The following is an 18,104-nucleotide window of genomic DNA, read 5'->3' on the forward strand; positions in this document are numbered from 1 at the left end:
TTATTTGTATTTGTTGCTAATTTAAAAAAATTAATAACACAGTCACACAAAAAAAAGTGTGGTGCGCGGCTGACCAGAGTACCATACCCCCACGTATTTTGGTGCGCTGAACACGAATCCAAGGTCAGAATTTCCCCATAGCGCCAGGCTATTTTTTCCAACCTTAAAAAAAAAAAATGTCATCGAAATATGATGGAAATTTTTTGATCAGATTTGATTGAAACACGTTTTTTGGGGTCGATAAATATGAATTTAAAGTCGGACAAAAATTTAAAGTGGTGGATCCAACATGGCCGGGTTCACTTCAAACGAATAGCTCTCCGACCTTGCGACATTTACATCTACATTTTCGTCCTCTATATAGATCTTTTGAAGAGAAAAGCACTCTCGAAACAAGAAAACTGACATCAAATTCGAAATCAGCGACCCCAAAAAACCACCGAGTAACGAGTTTCAAGCGAATATAATAAGTTTTTCAACTAATTTGCCACCATATTTTGACCATATTGGTTGGAGGTAAGAACAAAAAGAACCTGGTGTGATGGAGCAAATCTGACCTTGGATTCGTGTTTAGCGCATCAAAATACGTGGGGGTATGGTACTCTAGTCAGCCGCGCACGACACTTGTTTGTGGGTCTGTGTAATTAATACATAAATCTACTTAGTGATCTGGTTACGCACTACATACTCTGGATTAGGATTAGTTGATCTCACTTCACATTTAGTTGTGCTGTGTTATCGGACAGCACCGTTTCTCTCTCGATAGTCGTGACGGTAGGGCGCGCTGCTCCTCCATGCTTACATTTCTTGAGGGGATTCCTCTCCATATCGGCTCTGCTTTCGGGGGCGTCACAATTTCCTCTTGCTTGAGAGATGATGGTGGGTAAATGGTAATTGTGTGGTATGCTTAAACCAAAACCAAGCATCCTTTGGTAAACATATCCTTTCTAACCTAAAAGTAGACACAGCTGCCGCTCGTCTTCGCAGTCCCTCCCACTTTTTACACGGACAAACACAAAATTCCACAACGCAGAAAAAAAACACTCTTATTCCTAGCTATAGACACTTTTTCGCACGGATTTCTCCGTCCTGGGGATCCCTATGGACCTAGCGATCAACTGGTTGCGCAAAACTTAACTTGGATCGCCAGGCACACCGCAGGTCTAATCGATCGCTTCATAGCGACTCATGGCGCACCTATTGCGCCTCCTCGACTCTCATTTGGTTTTCATCACGATGATCGGCTCGAGTATCTTCAGCATGTCGTTGTTTTCGGGTGCCCCGGTGCCATTGCCACCACCGCCCCCAGCATTGGATCCCCCACCAGACGCAGAACCTCCTACTGTGACTCCTGTACCTCCGCTGGCAGCGGCATACTCCTTGACAGTCTGCAGCTTGCTGTAGCCTTGCTGATGCTGTCCGAGTGTCACCAGGCGGTGCTGCTGGTTAAGCACGATGGCCTCATGATGGGGGTGCTGCTGGAGGTTGCCGGCAATCTGGTGGATCTCGTGCTGCTGCAGTTGAAGCGACGCAAGCTCGTCGTTGGAGCCATCGCCGTCCAGCTGCGAGTCTGACTTGACCACGGTCACGAAACTGTCGCCGGAACCAACGCCTACGCCGTCATCCGTCTCGTAAAGCTGTTCCGAGGTCTCCTCCTCCGTCTTGGCCCGGAACTCGGCGCTGGCGGAGCTGCTGCGCGGCGTGTGGCTGCGCATTCGTCGCATTCTAGCGTACTCGGCCTGCTTGGAGAGCCGCTCCTTACGCTCATCGTTGTTTTCTGTGGCCCGAATTTGCGCTCGCTTCAACCGTGCCCGCTCGCTCAATTTCTGTAGCCGCACGGCTCGCTGTTCCGGCGTCTCGTTTGCCCGAACCGCCCGCTGATGGGCTGCCATCTTGTCCAGCCGTAGGCGCTTTTCATCCTCTGTCTCGTACTTGTTGGGTCCGCTGCGTCGTGGCGTGCCAGGCGACCTGTTGTCTCCATCCGCCGTGGAATGTACATGTATATGGCCCTGTGATCCTCCAAGATCCTGCTGCTGAGTCGGCTGGGCGAGGGGCCGGCCCCGTCTTGGAGTGGTGCTCAGCTGGGGGACAGCGAGCATCTGGTTTAGCTCGTGCTCCAGCAGGGTGTTTACCTTTAGCTGCTCCTCGCCGCCCGAGTGGCTCACCATTACGTTCTTCCTCGGCCTCCCACGACCAACCGTCGCCACGATCTGCTCCTGCGGCTGCTGGGGTTGCTGCTGCTGATGGCCCAGGCTTGTGACGGTCAGCGTGGGATTGGTGGAGGTCGCCGTGAGTATGTTGTACTGGCCCGTCGAAGTGGGACTGCTCCCGCCGCTGGCACTGGCAAAGTGGACCGGTGTGAAGGGCGGCGGCACTGCGCTCGGCCCGATTCCCAGCTGGAAGCCATTGTGGTACATGGGGTAGTAGGCGGTAGTGGTGGTGGTCCCACCGGTTCCCCCCGTTGACACCGACCCCACCCCGGCCGCACTAACGTTCGACGTCGTCACGGTGGTGCTTGCAGTGTTGGTGTTGCTGGGAAAGGTGGCCAGGTAGGGGAACTGGTTGTAGAGGGGCGTTGCTTGTCCCGCCGACTTGAGGACCTTCTGCTGCTGGTCGCCCCCGCCGGTGGTCATGATTACCTTGGCCTCGTTCTGTCCCAGACTAACAGACCTGCTGTTGTCGCTGGTCCCGCTCGTTCCTGCGGAGGACACCGTTACCGTTCCAGCTGTTGCATTGTTGCCGTTGGCCGACTGCGAATTGTTGTGAGATTGTCGGTGCGAGTGAGGTGGTACAATAGACGGAGAGAGGGAAAGAGATAGAAAGTGAGGTTAGATCAGCTGCCTTCATGACTGGTTGGTAAACGAGAATGAATGAATGAGAAAGAGAGATGGTAATGATATTGACGACGATGAAGCAGTGCACACACACACACACACACACACACACACACACGCCAGCGCAAAGCTAACAACGGTAGAGATCAACCGTTAGAAAAGCAATAAAAGGACATTTCGCCAGAATTTCTTCTTTCCTTCGTGAAATTTAAAATCGAATTAAAAGACACTTTTTTTAGATTTGGTTCTTGTTGGTAAAACGTTTCTTGATTTTTTCCATTTTCATTACATCTCTTCTACATTATCTACGCTCTAAATTGTTAATTAATTAATTTTAGACTGATCTTACAACCACTCTCCCACCGGCCAGAGTTTATGTTTTTGTGCATGTGTGTGTTCGCGTGTGTTAGGGGAAACCGAACAAAAATTATTAGAAAAAGTAACGGACAACAATTTAAAAACATTAACAAAACGGATAAAAGTGTCAAGTTGGCGTGGTTCGAAATGGGCGTTGGGTCATTGGCCCATTCCTCTTAAGGAACAAAAACAAAGCAGCTCTGACTCCTGAGGCAGCTCTGCTTGTCCGGGTTTCTGTCTTTCTCGGTCTGTTTGTCGTGTATTGTGTCTGTGTCCATACTGAGACGAAGCTTTCAAGCTCGAGCTCGAACTCGAACTCTAACTCAAATTCAATTTCGATCTTTGACAGTTGCTTGTGGAGTGCGTTGCAGTGTGTGTGTGTGTGAAGAGTTATCGATGACGGTATCGATCTACCCGATCTCTGCTATGGCTGCTGCATACGCACCTGAAGTTCCTGCTTCTTGGCGTACTTGTGCGGATATAGTTCCAGCGGTCCGGAAGCAATGCTGAAGTGCGGTACGTGCGCCTGCAGCAGCTTAGGTCCCTTGCCCGGGTCCTCGCCGTAAATCTGCTGAACGAATATGCTTCCCTGATCGCCGCCACTCTCTAAGAGAGTGGCCGTCACCTGCTGCTGCTGCTGGCCGGCGATAGCGTACCGCTGCTGCACCTGCTGCTGCTGTTGCAGCTGTTGCTGCTGCGCCTGCTGTTGGAGCTGCTGCTGTTGTTGTTGGGGGGTCTGAGGCTCCTGCTTGAGTTGCATGGGTGGACGAGTGAGGCCATGGGCGATGAACATGCCCTGACCGTTAAACGCCTCATAGGTGATGGCCGAGATCGAGTGCTGCATCTGCTGCAGATCCTCGCCGACAGCCTGGGGCGTGCTGGCGCTGCTTCCGGGTCCTGCTCCAGTTCCGGGTGCGGGCGTGCTCGATGCCTGAGGGGCGGATACCGTCGTAACGTTTGCCTGGTTTAAATTAATATTATGTTCATTATTACAATTAGCTGCCGCCGCTGCGGCGGCTGCTGCTGCTGCAACAGCCAACACCTGCTGTTGCTGCTGTTGTTGTTGCTGCTGCTGCTGGGCGGTCGTCGTTGCCGTTGACGATGAGGAGGACGTCGTCGTAACCACCACCGACGACACTGCACCGTGCACATGCTTCAATATCTTTTTCTTTTCTCTGACCTTTTTGGCGTAGTCGTTCAGCTTTCTCAGTCTTTCCTTCCGCTCCTCCGGTGACTCGTTGGCGATCCGCTGGCGCGCCCGGGCCGCCATCTCGGCCAGCCGCTGTTTTCGCTGATCGGACGACTCGCTGGCTCGGTAATTGCGCATCCGCTCGGCCAGCTTGCACAGCCGCTTTGACCGCTGGTCGGGCGACTCCATGGCCCGACGCAGACGCTGTCGCGCCGCATTTCTTACCAACCGCATCGCACGCTCGATCTCCGACTCGTTCTGACGTCTCTGCCGGTTCGCCTCCGCATTGCGCAGCAGCCGCTTCCGGTACTCGTCTTCGCTCTCTCGCTGTCGTCGCTCGCGCATCCTCTCAGCATTTCTGGCCAGGCGGCGCTGGCGGGCCTCGGGGCTCTCGTTCCAGCGCTGTTGATGCGTCGATGTCCCGGTGACTGAGGCGGAGCTGGCACTCACGCTCGACGTGGGCCCTAACGGCGTAGGCGGCGGCTGTTGTTTCAATGAAAGGGGCTGCTGGTGTGTGTAGGCGGCGGGTAAACTGAGTTGCAGCTGCTGATGCTGGAACTGCAGCTGATCCTGCTGCTGCTGGAGATGATGCTGCTGCTGTTGTTGGAACTGCTGCTGCTGCTGATGATGCTGCTGCTGTTGTTGCTGAACGTGCTGCTGTTGCTGTTGCTGCTGCTGTAGCTGTTGCTGGTGATGGGTGGAGAGGGGTACCAACAGCGCTGAGGGATGCTCGATGAGTAGGCGTGCATTGGGTCCATTGATAGCCAGCACATGGGTGGCGTACTGATGCTGCTGCTGGGGATGCTGCTGCTGCTGCTGCTGTTGGTGATGGTCAAGTGTGGGCTCTATTTTTATCCCATTGGGATCTGGTTCCATTATTGGTCAAAGCCGGAACAACAATCGAAATTGTCGTCTCCCTGGTCAACAGTGCTTTTGATGGTGCGGCTCCTGGCAGATATATCTGGACTTGGATTTCGATTTCGGTTTGATCTTCTCGCGACTGCTCCTAAGATGCCTCATCTAACGGCCGTAACTTGGTGAGTCGCTTTTTCTCTCACTCTCTCTCTCTGTCTCACTTTATCTATCTATATCTTTTGTGCTCTACTTCTTTCTCTGTTTGTTTTGTTTGCCGTTTCCGATTTTTGTCGTTATATAAAGAAATATGTGTGCGTCCACGCTCTCTTTTGGTTTCCTACGCTTCGCTCTGCCAGCCAGTTGTTGATTTCTCTTTCCGCTTCTTCCACCTCTTTTGCGCATTTGCCTCGTCCGCCTGTCAATCAATTCGCAATACCTTTCGAAACGATGATCGTCCTCCTCCTCATTCTTTACTTCCAATAAGATCTATCGTTGCAGCACATGCAAATATGACCAGAATAGAAAATATATCATTCATAGGGGAATAAAGCTTTGTAGGCAGACGGGTTTTCGTCTGCGCTAACTTGATTGCGCACCTTTTGCACCCAGCGTCGACTTCCGATTTTGCGTAATTTCACTGTGAATGTTTGCTAGGCGCGCGCGCCTTTTTGTGCGATAATTGGTATATTTTGGATCTTGTTGGTTTTTCTTTCCGCTTCTTTCTTTTTTAGTACTAGTTAGTGCATGCCGCGGATGCTTCTTCTTGTTCGATTGGCGCCGCCGCTGACTGCCAGTGGCTTCCAATCCAAGTGGTGGGGCTTCCAGTACTTCCAATCGATTTTTCACATGATTATGTGTATATGTACAGCCGCACACACACACACATACACTCCCCCATGCGCATATACACTATCAACTGGCGTGTGCACTGGTGTGTGTGTTTTTTTTTCTGTCTATTTTGCATGTGTTTCAAATACTAAAATGTATTCTGCGAGTTTCCACTGATTTTAGTATTACTTTAATAAAAGAACAACTCAAGCGTTCTCTTGTTCACTCATAGATGATTGGTTCTGACTGACGATTGGGCCTGTCGGCATTTCATCTATAAAATTGCACATCTGCTGGGGCTCTCGGACGCCCAGAACTCTTCATTACTAGCTTTATGCAGGGGCCGTCTCTTTTTCACATTTTGCGTTGCACACGGCTTACGATTATTGAAACATTTTTGGTATACTTTTGTATCGTTTAACAACAACGGAGTGAAAAACGCGCAAAATTTCCGGCTAGAACGCGCAGTCAAATACAGCGCTGCGTCAACACAACACATATCAAAAGATGACCACAATTGGATGGGAGTGTGTGTGCTCGTGTCAGTGAGTATGAGTGTCGCGATACGACGATCTGGCAGCTCCATTCCAGCCAAACGAAACAAAACGCAACGCAGATATCGAATAATGCCTATCGATAGATTGGCGCGCTAAGATTCACTAAGCTTGTCGCACACCACTGTGTCGCAATCTTACGATTCTGTTGCTTATTTAATTTTCTATTTCATTATAAAAGATTGTGCCACCATAACCCCACCGCAAGCATCATTTTTAAAATGGTTAATTGCAAAACGCTGCATTTAAAAATTGAATGCAATTTTATTCAAATACATATATTCGTTTTTTCTCATTTCTCTTTTTTGTTATTCTCAGTTTTCAGTTTTTTCTTCGTGTTTGTGTTCTATTGAGTGTATATTGCGTATGACAATACGCAAAAATGTATTTATTCTTAAGTTTACATCAAAACAATTGCTAACAAATATTAAACCCCAGAAAAACAAGGAATAAATTGAAATTTCGACTAGAGCTTAATTGTTACCTTTATTAATAATATAATATTAATGTATCATTGTTTTTATTTGTTATTATTGCAATTTCCTTCAGTTTAAAGGAAACTTACATTATTTTTGTTTTTTTTTTTTCTGAGAACTTGGGCTTTTTTGCATTGTGGGAGTGGGCGTGTTTGTGGATGATGTGGAAGGATTGCGTGCTATAACAAAAATTGCGTTATACATAATGCCTGGCAACAGATCGTTTGTACATCTGTGTGTATCCACATTTGCCCCAGTCAAGTGTGTATGCATATGCGGTCCTTATGTGCCTGTCAATGTCCGTTTTGGGTAACAGGGTTACACACCACACACACATAGTATGTATGGGGGTTGGCTGTTCTGTTGGCATCTTAAGCGCCAGGGTGCGTCATGAGTGTTACGGTGTGCCAAAGTGAATGAGAAGTAACGCATGCAAAGATGGGACTCCACTAGTGTTCCTCTAGTCGGTTAATGGTTACAAATTCGTATGAAGGATAATTCTTACACAGCTGAAATTGATAGGCATGTTTGTAACCACCATGTATTGCTTTACCTTATTACAGTTCGATCAGATCAATATATCAGTCTGAATAACGAAATATAGTTTTGTCTCTCACCTCCTGTTAGAAATATAGAAGACTAGGAGTTTACACTAATGTGGTGGGGACACTTGTTGCCCTTGCCCTCCTGCCTATTGAGCCCACCTTTGGCCCGATTGCCATTCTCAAATATTTATGTACAGTTACAGTGAGGAGCCCTAATCTGTAGCTTTGGGCCCCCATCTCACTCGCTTGCACACGAAATTTCCCTTCACACATGCATATATGTATGTACATATGTATAAGCTGGTATCTCTCTCGCTGTCGCTGACATTGTGGGGTTGAAGCCGCTGGCTCCCTTCTGGATTTTCTGTGCGTGCTTGTGTGAGTGAGTTTGTGAGCTTTTGAGTGACGTGAACATACATTTATGTATATGTATGTATGGGTATGTGCGTGTGTGGCTTTGTGTTTATGTGTGTACACAGCTAAGTATGGATGTATATATATATGTATTTATATATTGTACGAATATAATGCATGCATTATAAAAATACTTTACTTTGCTTTACTTTATACTTTTTACTTTACTTCATGTTAAATGTTAACTTAAAAAAAAATTGCCGGCCCTATATCTAAATGTGCTACCGTCGTATTCCATATTCTGATCCTGCCGTCAGGCTCCTGCTTTCTCACTTTCCTTTTGGATTCTTAACTGGTTTCTGGTCTCGCTTCTAATCCTGGTTAACTCTCGCTCTACATACATATGTATACAATATATATAATTTATAGATGTCTAAAACGACGCCGACGATCTTCTACAGCACTGCCTCCGCTCACATCATTTCTCTACCTCTTTCCTTCCAACTACTTATCTTTCTTTGTTTTTTTTTGTCTGGAGCCAGCTCCAAAGGTTTGCCGCGCACTGCTTGCACCGATTTTACACAGCTTATCCCACTTCTCATGCACTGCTTCCCCAGCTGATCCTCTCCAGACCTGTCGGTCTGCCTATGTGTGTGTCTGTGTGTGGATCTTTGTGTGTGTAGTGTTAGTAGCCCTTTAGCCGATCCGCTAGCGGTGGCTTTATGACCTTAGGAGCGCTGGCCCTCGCCACCCGCATTCGCTCCGCTGCCTTGGCCAGCCGCTTTTTCCGCTCGTCTGACGTCTCGCTTGCCCGTCGCAGACGCTGTCTGGCGGCGTTCTTCATCAGTCTTAGGGTTCTTTGTACTTCGTTTTCGTTCTGGCGACGGACGCGATTCGCCTCGGCATTCTTGGCCAACCGGAGGCGGTACTCCGCCTCCGACTCCTTTGAGCGCTTGTCCCGCATCCGAGCAGCGTTCCGTTCCAGGCGGCGCTCACGCGCCTCGATCGATTCGTTGCTGCGCCGACGGGCCGCCTTTTGGGCGCGCGACGATTGCGACTGATGGGCACCGCCAACGCCGAGTCCGACTCCAAGGATCCCACCACCACCACCACCACCACCACTTGGGCCGCCGACAACGACAACTCCCGTGGAGAGATGATGGTGCAGGGGATGCGGCGCCTGCTGGTGCTGCCCGCCAACGTTCTGTTCCTGCGAATGCTGCTGTTGCTGGTGGGGATTGCCCGCCTGCTGCTGCTGGAAGGTATTCTCCAAGTTTAGGACAGCCGTAACGCTAGCAACGCTGTTCCCTGCCGAGCCCGAACCGGATCCCGCGCCCGCTCCTGGAGCAGTGCCCGCACCGCTCCCACTCCCAGCTGTGGCAGGGACGGATACGGAGACCGAGGTTGTGGCAGAGGCTGCGGCGGCGGCGGCCGCTGCGGTTGTGCTGTAGTTGTTGTACTCTATGAGGCCCCGGTTCGAGGGGTAGAGATGGTGCATGGGACTCTCATAGCTGAGGTACTCCGGTTTGATGAAGAAGGGGTCGCGAGCGGTGAGCGGCGCCGTCGGCGAGTTGAGGAAGTACAAACGGCTATGGTGGTCTGTGGTTATGCTCCCTCCGCCTCCCACACCCGCGGACATCGAGGGATTGTGCGCTGGGCCGCGACTCTTCCGTTGCGTCGTTGGGGATTGGATTTGATTCGATTGGATAGCGATGACAATGTTGGCGCTCTCAGTTCCTGATTCCGGTCACGCTCCCAGCTGCCAGCTGCTGAGATTTATTTCGTTTCTTCGTATTAGATTTAGCGAATTTTTATGCCGATTTGTGGCCGCGTTTTTGGACAGCACAATTAACTGGCTAAAAAAATGTGGCGAGTAAACAACAAAAGCGATATAACTAATCAATATGGAAAAAAACTTCCAAATTCTGGTTGGAAGTGCTTCCACGACACTCGGCTCTGGCCTGCGCGCTGTAGACACACACACACACACCAGCACGCATGCACAGTATTCGCGTGGAAGTTGTGTTGGCGCTCGGTGTGGTGGGCGCTTCCAGCCGAGCCAGGGTGGGGAGCTTTCCACTGGTCAAAATATCGTTACAGCCGGCACAAGAGGCATAGGGCTGCAAAATACAACGTGGCAGCGCTGGCACAAGGCGCGAAACTATCACTGGATTCTATTGAACTTGAAGGCGCTGTTATCGTTAGTGCTCGTGCTGCTCATACATATTTTCAGAATATTACAAAAAGGTAGTAGACTCAAGCAAAGACCTAGCGAAATGAAATTTAAATTGCAAAAGTTTGGAACAGAGTTCAAGCTGGATATATTATATTATTTATATTAATAAATAAACGGGAATATGTTGCACATTTCATCACAGCGGTTCGTCAGAAGTCGGGTGTAACTTTGGTATTTAGATCTAGGGTAAGGAGGAAATATTAACGATCTGTCACCCGCCTGTACCTGTACAAATCGGTTGGAGTGCTATAAAACTGTTCACGTGGTAACAGGTTCTGGTACGGTTATGTCGCTGTAATGGATGCTGGATAATTTTAGTCGGGCGGATAGAAGAAAACTCTTAGTGAAATTACCCCAATCCAAAGTGACAAGGGGCCGGAAGGGGGCTTGGTAGCCAGTATGTGGACTACGGAGTCTGGAAGATATGGAAATCCAAGGACCGCGTGGCCACTCCGACATGAATCACTGCGGCCTCAAAGCCAGTAAAGCCCTTGTTTCAAGACAAGAAACGCAAATTGTACACAGCTGGTAGCTCTTTAAAGGATGCAGCCAAGCTAGCCAAACAGCAAAACAAGGGTATCGGCGGAGAAACCCTCCACGCTAATCAAGCAGGCCAAGCGGACTGAGACCCAGCTTTTTCTAGAAGGTAGCCACCATCACCGAATAATATTTGAAATAGCAGGTAACAAACACAAACTCAACACATTCATAGCCAAAAGCAGGCTACTTAAAAGCAAAGCCAGTTTGAGGCTAACAAAAACTTAGAAAGTTTTGCGAAAAACATTCAACGAGAAATAAAAGCTGCTACTCATGAAATTAAAAACAAATGTCCACTGGACAGCGTAGAGGATCCGGAGAAGATCGTGATCACTGTCAGGGTGCCCCCAACTTGGCGAAATGCGTTTAGAATGACGTCCCGGCAGGTCCGCTTCTGGGACAACTAAAAAACGGCTAGGACATTACACTCTGCTGTTTATAACAACCCGGTCCCCATGCCTAATGTACGGCGGACTCAATAAACATGTAGCACATAAATTAAATTCTACGTATTTTATTTATATTTGTAACTAAGACATATGTGGGAACGGGAGTTTGACGTGTGACGGTGGTACTGTCCACCCTTTGTCACTCCATTTGTTTTCCGCACAAGCAAAAAATTAAAACTGTTTTTTTAGAAAACTACGTAAAAAGTTCAGGAAATCTAAAATTTGGGTATCGATTAATTTTTACCTTGTATCGATTTCAGCTAAGAAAATCAGCTGATTTTTTTACATCTTATCGATTTCAGTTGAGATAATCAGGACTGATTTTCTTGCCAGCATGTCTAGCTCACACACCTTGCAAATTTTTTACTTTTCATAATATTTTCTAGTACTTTCCAGTATATTTTAAGACGCGATATGGACTCAGGCTCTTGTCCAATGCACCAATGTAGAAACCGTGTAGAAATGCCAGAGCCATATCCCAGGCCACATCGATTACTAGCTCGTGATCACCATCGAATTCCTGATCATTTGCCATCAAAATCTAAATTTTTTGAAAAATGGAGAAAAGCCATGTCAAAAAGTGGATAACGGATGGTTTTCATAGTGGCGCTTCCATGGGGCTTATATGAGAAAACGGGCATAAAAGTTTGAAACATTTCCCCATCAGGTGTCGCCTTTGGTAATTACATAGAAATTTAGTTAATTTGTAGCGAATGTGTAGTTAGCGTGAAGTTACCATGTAAGGAAATTCATTTCGTAGAAATTATTCTTGACCTTATTGGTTGCTTAAACCTTATTTTTGAAGCATTGCAATAAAAATTAACATTTAAAGTTAACCAGTCTTATAGGAAATTGATTTGAAAATCGGATTAAATTATGAGTTGAGAGCTGAGGGTTTTTGCTAACTATTAATATTAAAACAAATATCAAAAACGAAGAATATAATGCAACTTGAATAAAAATAATTCGTCAGTATATTTACGGTATATTTTGAAATTTGTGACGTAGTTTGGGTATATTTCTGAGGGTCAGACTGGAAGACAAGAATTAATTGACCGTCGTGAGCGCGTTACGTTACGCGCTTGTTAACGTTTGTTTGTGTTACTTTACTGCGGCTGCTGGTCGCAGGTAGCGTAGTTTACATTTACCTTTGCTTCTGTCTACTGGCGCGGCTCCATTAAAAGCATTAACTAAAATTAGACTAGTAACAACAGCAATAAGTGTGTTTCATGCTGCCGGAGTGCACTGTTTTTGCGGTTGCACATGCACTTTCATACACTAATGCGGCAATTATAACGGTGTGTTAGCAGCGCGCGTGTGACGGGATTTCAGTCCCTGGGAGTTTCCCCTGTCGTCTGTTCCGTTCCTGTTCTTTTTGTTTGTTTTTTGGCAGTGCGCTTTTACCGTTAGCCGAAAAATTCAATTCTAAGAAAAGGCAAAGGAAAAGCTGAGAAAAATAAGTAAAAAAGTGTGAGTAAGAAGAGCGAGTAAGGAAAGAACAAATATGAATAGTAAAACGTAACGAAGAACGGTTCCTTGAAAAACATTTATAGAAGCATAGTTTTCTATCCACACATAATGACAGAGACGCTCCTAAAACGACGAACAATAAAAAGTACTAATAAATTCAATTTTACACATTCCATTTTTTTTTTATTCTGTTTTGTGTGAAAACTATAAGATAGAGAGAGAGAGAGAGAGAGAACCAACGGCAAATAACAAAAATCATAGACTACGAACTACGAATCAGAAGACGAAAGGCAGAGGAAGAAGCCGAGTAAAGATAAATGCAAAGCTATTTCAACTAAATAAAGGTATGTGCGACTTTATTATTATTAACTATACAACACACACACACACACAAGTACATAAATGTATTACGAAGAGAGAGGGAGAGTGCGATAGAGATAGCTGTATATCATTATTAGTTTAACTCTTCAATTTATGATTGTTATTATTATGGCTTTGGGCTCTCTCACTCATTCATTCGCTCGCTCCTTGGGCTGCTCTCATTGCCACCCACCCCTCCCTGGCCCGCGTTGCCTGACATTCCGTTTCTCTGCTCTCAGCACATGCTGTTAGCTCTCTCTCCCCCTGTCCTGTCCCTCTCTTATTCCACGGCTATCTGTCTCTGTCTTTGTGAGTTCTTGTTGCTTTTCCTATTAACTACTATGTATGTTCACTTGAGAGCACTGGAATAGTTACGTTAAATCAGTGCGTTAACTCTATATGAAATCATGTGTTTGCAAAAGCATGTGTGTGTGTGTGTTCGTGTGAATGATTACGATTTTGATACCCTTTAAAAAGGCTACTACAATTTTCACACCATTTTAGCTACCAAAAAATGTAAGAATATTTTACATACAATTTAGCTTGCTAAATCGAAATCCAAAATCAGACCGAATGTAATAAAATATGTAAATCTTCGGAAGCCTTACAAATGGTTTACTATGATAAAAACAGAATCAGAAACTTTTGATAAATAAAAGACCATCGAGTGTTAGGTGGCATCGCATAAATAAATTTATAATCTAGATAATTTGGAAAAAATTCTACCGAACTTGCAATTAAATGTGAATCTTTACAAAATCTCCATGATTTAAACAAATTGAAAAATAGGCCACTTGAAGGAAAACTAAAAAGTGTGTGTTTAAAAACTAACTCGCGAACTACATATTTGATCAAAATTTGATCGAAATCGTATCGTATTATAACAAAAGCCTCCGCAGAAACAATATTACTCCATTTTCAATCTAAACAACTCGGATGAATTTGAACAACCGCGACTATGGCTACAACACTATCTATTATAATCTCCACTTTGAACCAGACATTTAGAAATAAGTACTCCCCTTAAAACGGGATTTAGCCTAGCGTATGTTAAGCTTCAGTGCGATCTTTCTTCGAAGACAGTCTTACCTTGTGGTTAAACACAATTCCCACGAGAATGCTTAAGATACTCGAATACTTACATATTTAAGAGCAATTCCGTATCCGTACCTGTGTGCGTGCGGGTGTTTATTATTCTTTCGTATTTGAACAGCCTCTTGATAAAATAGAGAACAACAAGCACATGCAATGTACAGTCGCTTATGTTAAATATACAATGCATATCCACATACATACATACATACATATGCATGCTTATATCTGTAATTGTAAGTGCCTTTTTGCATGTGTTTGTGCTTTGTGTGCTTAGTACTTACATACATATGTAGTATATACATACATAGGTACATACATGAATTGAATAAAGTGAAATTTTCTATGGTATTGTTAGCGGAAATTTCTACACTTTTAAAATTTTCACGATCGCTTGGCAATGAATCGTAGTAGAAACAAGGCATTCACAAAAACCATTACTGATCACAGTTCAGTTTTAAGTTATGTTTTCGATTTGATACCGATACCGATACCGATACCTCCAGTGAACTCACTTATGCAACTGAATAGGCGATGAATGAGGGGCTGAATACAGCGAGAGGGTCAGTATTTCCGCGATCAAGTCCAGCTAAATGAATTATCTCTAGTGGAAGATATTCCGTCGAATGTTTTTCTAATTATGTTTCCCACATTTATTATGAGATATAAGCCCTAGTACTCAGAAAACTTAAACAACATAACATAAGACAACATTTCTGTTTTTTGCTGGCTAGATTTTTTAAAAAGCTTAATTTGCGACCTATGTAGTTCTAAGGTAAGATAAATAAAATTACGAATAATACTAGAAAAAAACCGACGGGGTTCCGCTTTGAACGACCGAAAGGTATAAATATATCTATGTACATATATTCCTTTCGCTACCTTTCGCTAGCGAACTGGCAGGCACAACCGAAATAAAGTGTAACAAGCCAGGATGCCGTCCAAAACTATTCAATAATGAAACAAATTGACTTTTATTTAAGAAGTCTAAAGTAAATGTATAGATAGATGTAGATAGATAAAAACGTGTTGGTTCCACTTATCTTCAGAAACTATGTATTAATTCATTACAGGCGACATTAATAGCCTACTTGCTTTCCCTCTTGCCGTCATACAAAAGTTCGACTTTATTTGTAAACAAACACAGAACATTTTAATAAACTGCCGCCAGCGAAATATGAAAATACAGTAGAATCCGGCTATAACGACACTCAAGGGGCCGATGATTTTACGTCGTTATCCCAGGAAGACGCTCTAACCAAAAGAGGAGCAAAAAAAATATATATATTTTTAAATAAAACGCATTAATTTGTGTTTTTCATAAAAAGTTGTATACATATAATGCATATTCATAAGCAAATTATAACAAGATTAATTTATATATGGGGTCTTTCTTTTTATTCTTAGTTTAAACAATGAGTAATTTTTGATTGTGTAGCAGTAGTTTCTGATATATAAAAACAGTAGCGCACGGCATTATTTAAACTAGTCATGCTATGCTTCCGCGAATTTCTGCAGGCTTAAATGCCTCCAAAACGATTCATTTTGATCTTCGACGTTGCCGTCGCTGTCCTGTCCGTTATCTAATATATTTTTAACAATGTTGTCTTCGGAAGGGTCCTCACAAAACGCCACAGCATTGTCAATAAGAACATATTCAGCCAGTTCTTCCTTTGAAATCGTTGCCGATCACTGATATATGCATATACATATATTAAGCGGAGGCTCTTTCATATAAGTTTGCATGGGGGCCAACCAAGTCATCGAATAAGCAGAGTCGTTATAACCGGATTCTACTGTACTTACATCACACTTCGCCAGCGAAAAGTGTATCTTGTCTGAGTCTGAGGGTTTATGCCTAGACGCCTTTACCATTCCATTCCAACTGCTATTCTTCTCCTTATCCAACTTCTTTGAACTGAAAAGTCTTGGTAACATTTAGAAAGATCTTTGGTTGCATTCAAGCCCCTGCAGTGTCAGTGGTGGTGAGCGCTCGAGAAAGATAGAAACGCCATCTGAACACATTATATTTGCAGAACTTTTCTTGAAAGCACCGCAGCAAATCTGTTACGCAATCGATCCAGACCTTACCATTACAACTCCAGTGTCTAGATACTTACATATATGTATATGATCTGATCCTGATTCGGCTTGACTTTCTAGTACCGAGTACCGAGTACCGAGTACCGGTTTCTCCCGAGAGAAACCCTTCCCAAGGCGTTCCATTCTATTCCATTACTGATTCTGATCCGTCTGCTTGCCAATCCAGTGTATATAAAAGTTCAAGACTTCTTTACGCTACAGTTATTGTTGTGAGTATCCCAGTTGTGAGTTTCCCAGTTGTGAGGAACGCCTGTGAGGGAATACCGTATCCAGCACTGTTCCTGATCCTCCTGTTGATCCCTTCGCCCCTTTAACACTCCAGCTCTTGTGGCTGGCATTTGAAAAAAAAGACTGCAGACAGATGTCAACCCATGTTGGTCACGCGTTGCACATATTTGCTAACATTACCATATCCCGTTCCCCCGCCTCCGTATACTCGTACCATAAACCGTATCCCATTTCCAAGCCCTCGGCATCAGAAACAACGGCAATGTTGTTCCCGCACACACACTTGATGATAGAGAGATCGGAGAGCGGTATGCATATGTAACTATGCGAGTGTACCATTAAATGCAGATCTCTATAAAAGCCTAAAAATAGTAAAAAAAAAAAAAAAAGGTGCAAAATAAGTAGTAGAAAGAGTAGAGAAGTAACATTGTTGGTGCTTTTGGTTTTTGTTCGCTGCTTGCATTCGAACCACAATAAATGCTACATGTGCAAGCACACTCGAACACCATCTCACACAAGCACAGATTCATACATATATATGTACATATATGTTTATGTATGTATGAATTACAAAAGGCAAGCAACAATCCATAATAATCTTCCCGTAATTTATAGTCCAAGACAATTTATGTAATTTACAAATACCAAAAACGAAAGAGACGGCAATGAAAGTATAACAGCAAGCACCGAGCGACGACTGGGAGCCGAACAAGAGCGAATGCAACGCCGTTTGCTGGTGGTGGTGGTGGTGGTGTTGGTGGTGGTAGTGCTGCTGCTGCTGCTGCTGCTGCTGCTGCTGCTGCTGCCGCTGGTACTAGCGATAATAACAATAACGAAAAATACAATAAAACGAGAGAAACAACAGCGCAACGGACACACGGCAATAGCAATAACAGCTTCAACGTACTAAATAAACAATTCAACAAATTTGATCCAAGGCAAACACACACAAACACACGCAGATAAAAATGCATACGAAGAGAAAAATATGTATGGGCATATGTACACAAACATACATACATATGTACGTATGTCTATGTGCGAGCAGAGGAAAAAATGAATAAAAATACGACAACCGTAAGTTCAGCAACAGCAATAACTACTGCAGCTAGGCAGCAGCGCTGCGACTGCATAAGCAACCTGCAAGCAGTGCACAAACAAAACGTCAAACAGCGACTGCTTGGACTGCGCAGCGGCGGCGGCGCGTACACAGAAAATGTCGTTTCTTTCGTAGATTTTATTCGTTATTGTTATTGCTATTTTTGCTTTTGTGTTGTTTGCTTCAGTCTTGTGAACGCCTAAAATAACGAAGAAGTTGCTTTAAAGGTATGACTAGTTGATACCCTATATAATGCCCAGATGGTTGGAAGAAAAGCGGTTCTTATTACTTTAGGCAATTTTGCGAAAAAGAGCGAAATGGAGCACTAGTAACTGTTTTATGTACAAGTTTATACTTTTCCGAGCTTTTTGATATTTTAAGTTCTTGATTGAATTTAAAATCGGTGGCTTACGTCTGGAAAAGCACTAAAGTGAAGAAAACAGACAAAGGATCAAAACTTTCATTTCAGAAGGCCGGACCTATGCTAAGGTGTGGCAAATTGTCTGTTGTTAAAACAAACGAGGGGGAACGTTGTGAG

At 44.8% G+C, this 18,104-nt stretch overlaps 3 protein-coding genes and 1 long non-coding RNA gene across 12 annotated transcripts in view; 1 reads left to right on the forward strand and 3 right to left on the reverse strand.

Moving 5' to 3' along the window:
• Window positions 1-151: 151 nt before the first annotated feature.
• On the reverse strand, window positions 152-6,648 carry LOC6901848 (AF4/FMR2 family member 4). Of its 2 annotated transcripts, XM_015185415.2 has the most exons (4): window positions 5,832-6,647; window positions 4,372-5,721; window positions 3,637-4,152; window positions 152-2,750 (listed from the first exon to the last, which is right to left on the reverse strand). In XM_015185415.2, exons 2-4 carry the CDS (start codon window positions 5,254-5,256, stop codon window positions 1,218-1,220), a joined length of 2,934 nt encoding a protein of 977 aa, XP_015040901.2. In that variant the 5' UTR covers window positions 5,257-5,721; window positions 5,832-6,647; the 3' UTR covers window positions 152-1,217. The 2 variants fall into 2 exon arrangements, with proteins under 2 accessions (XP_015040901.2, XP_002133386.2); XM_002133350.3 differs by having other exon boundaries at window positions 3,637-5,721; window positions 5,832-6,648.
• A 423-nt stretch (window positions 6,649-7,071) lies between these two features.
• Window positions 7,072-10,031, reverse strand: LOC4815434 (transcription factor Maf). Its single transcript, XM_001355224.4, has one exon. It carries the CDS (start codon window positions 9,629-9,631, stop codon window positions 8,678-8,680), a length of 954 nt encoding a protein of 317 aa, XP_001355260.2. The 5' UTR covers window positions 9,632-10,031; the 3' UTR covers window positions 7,072-8,677.
• A 2,139-nt stretch (window positions 10,032-12,170) lies between these two features.
• The window catches only part of LOC26532563 (uncharacterized), a 51,310-nt gene continuing 45,376 nt past the window's right edge, over window positions 12,171-18,104 (reverse strand). For 2 of the 5 annotated variants that reach the window (XR_004470773.1, XR_004470772.1), the window contains 2 exons: window positions 16,648-16,829; window positions 16,544-16,590 (listed from right to left, as the gene is read on the reverse strand). This is a non-coding gene — a long non-coding RNA (uncharacterized lncRNA). Of the gene's footprint in view, window positions 16,591-16,647; window positions 16,830-17,112; window positions 17,221-18,104 lie in introns of those variants that run through there. The other 3 variants (XR_001452468.2, XR_001452469.2, XR_004470774.1) reach the window with 3 other exon arrangements.
• The window catches only part of LOC4815435 (uncharacterized), a 31,264-nt gene continuing 25,363 nt past the window's right edge, over window positions 12,204-18,104 (forward strand). Inside the window, exons 1-2 of one of the 4 annotated variants that reach the window (XM_033385537.1) lie at window positions 12,204-12,684; window positions 12,896-13,028. The gene's annotated coding sequence lies outside the window, so the exon portion shown is untranslated. The remainder of the gene's footprint in view (window positions 12,685-12,895; window positions 13,029-18,104) is intronic. The other 3 variants (XM_033385538.1, XM_033385539.1, XM_033385540.1) reach the window with 3 other exon arrangements.

The sequence above is a fragment of the Drosophila pseudoobscura genome, chromosome X (genome assembly GCF_009870125.1).
Source record: "Drosophila pseudoobscura strain MV-25-SWS-2005 chromosome X, UCI_Dpse_MV25, whole genome shotgun sequence".
Classification (NCBI taxonomy): domain Eukaryota; kingdom Metazoa; phylum Arthropoda; class Insecta; order Diptera; family Drosophilidae; genus Drosophila; species Drosophila pseudoobscura.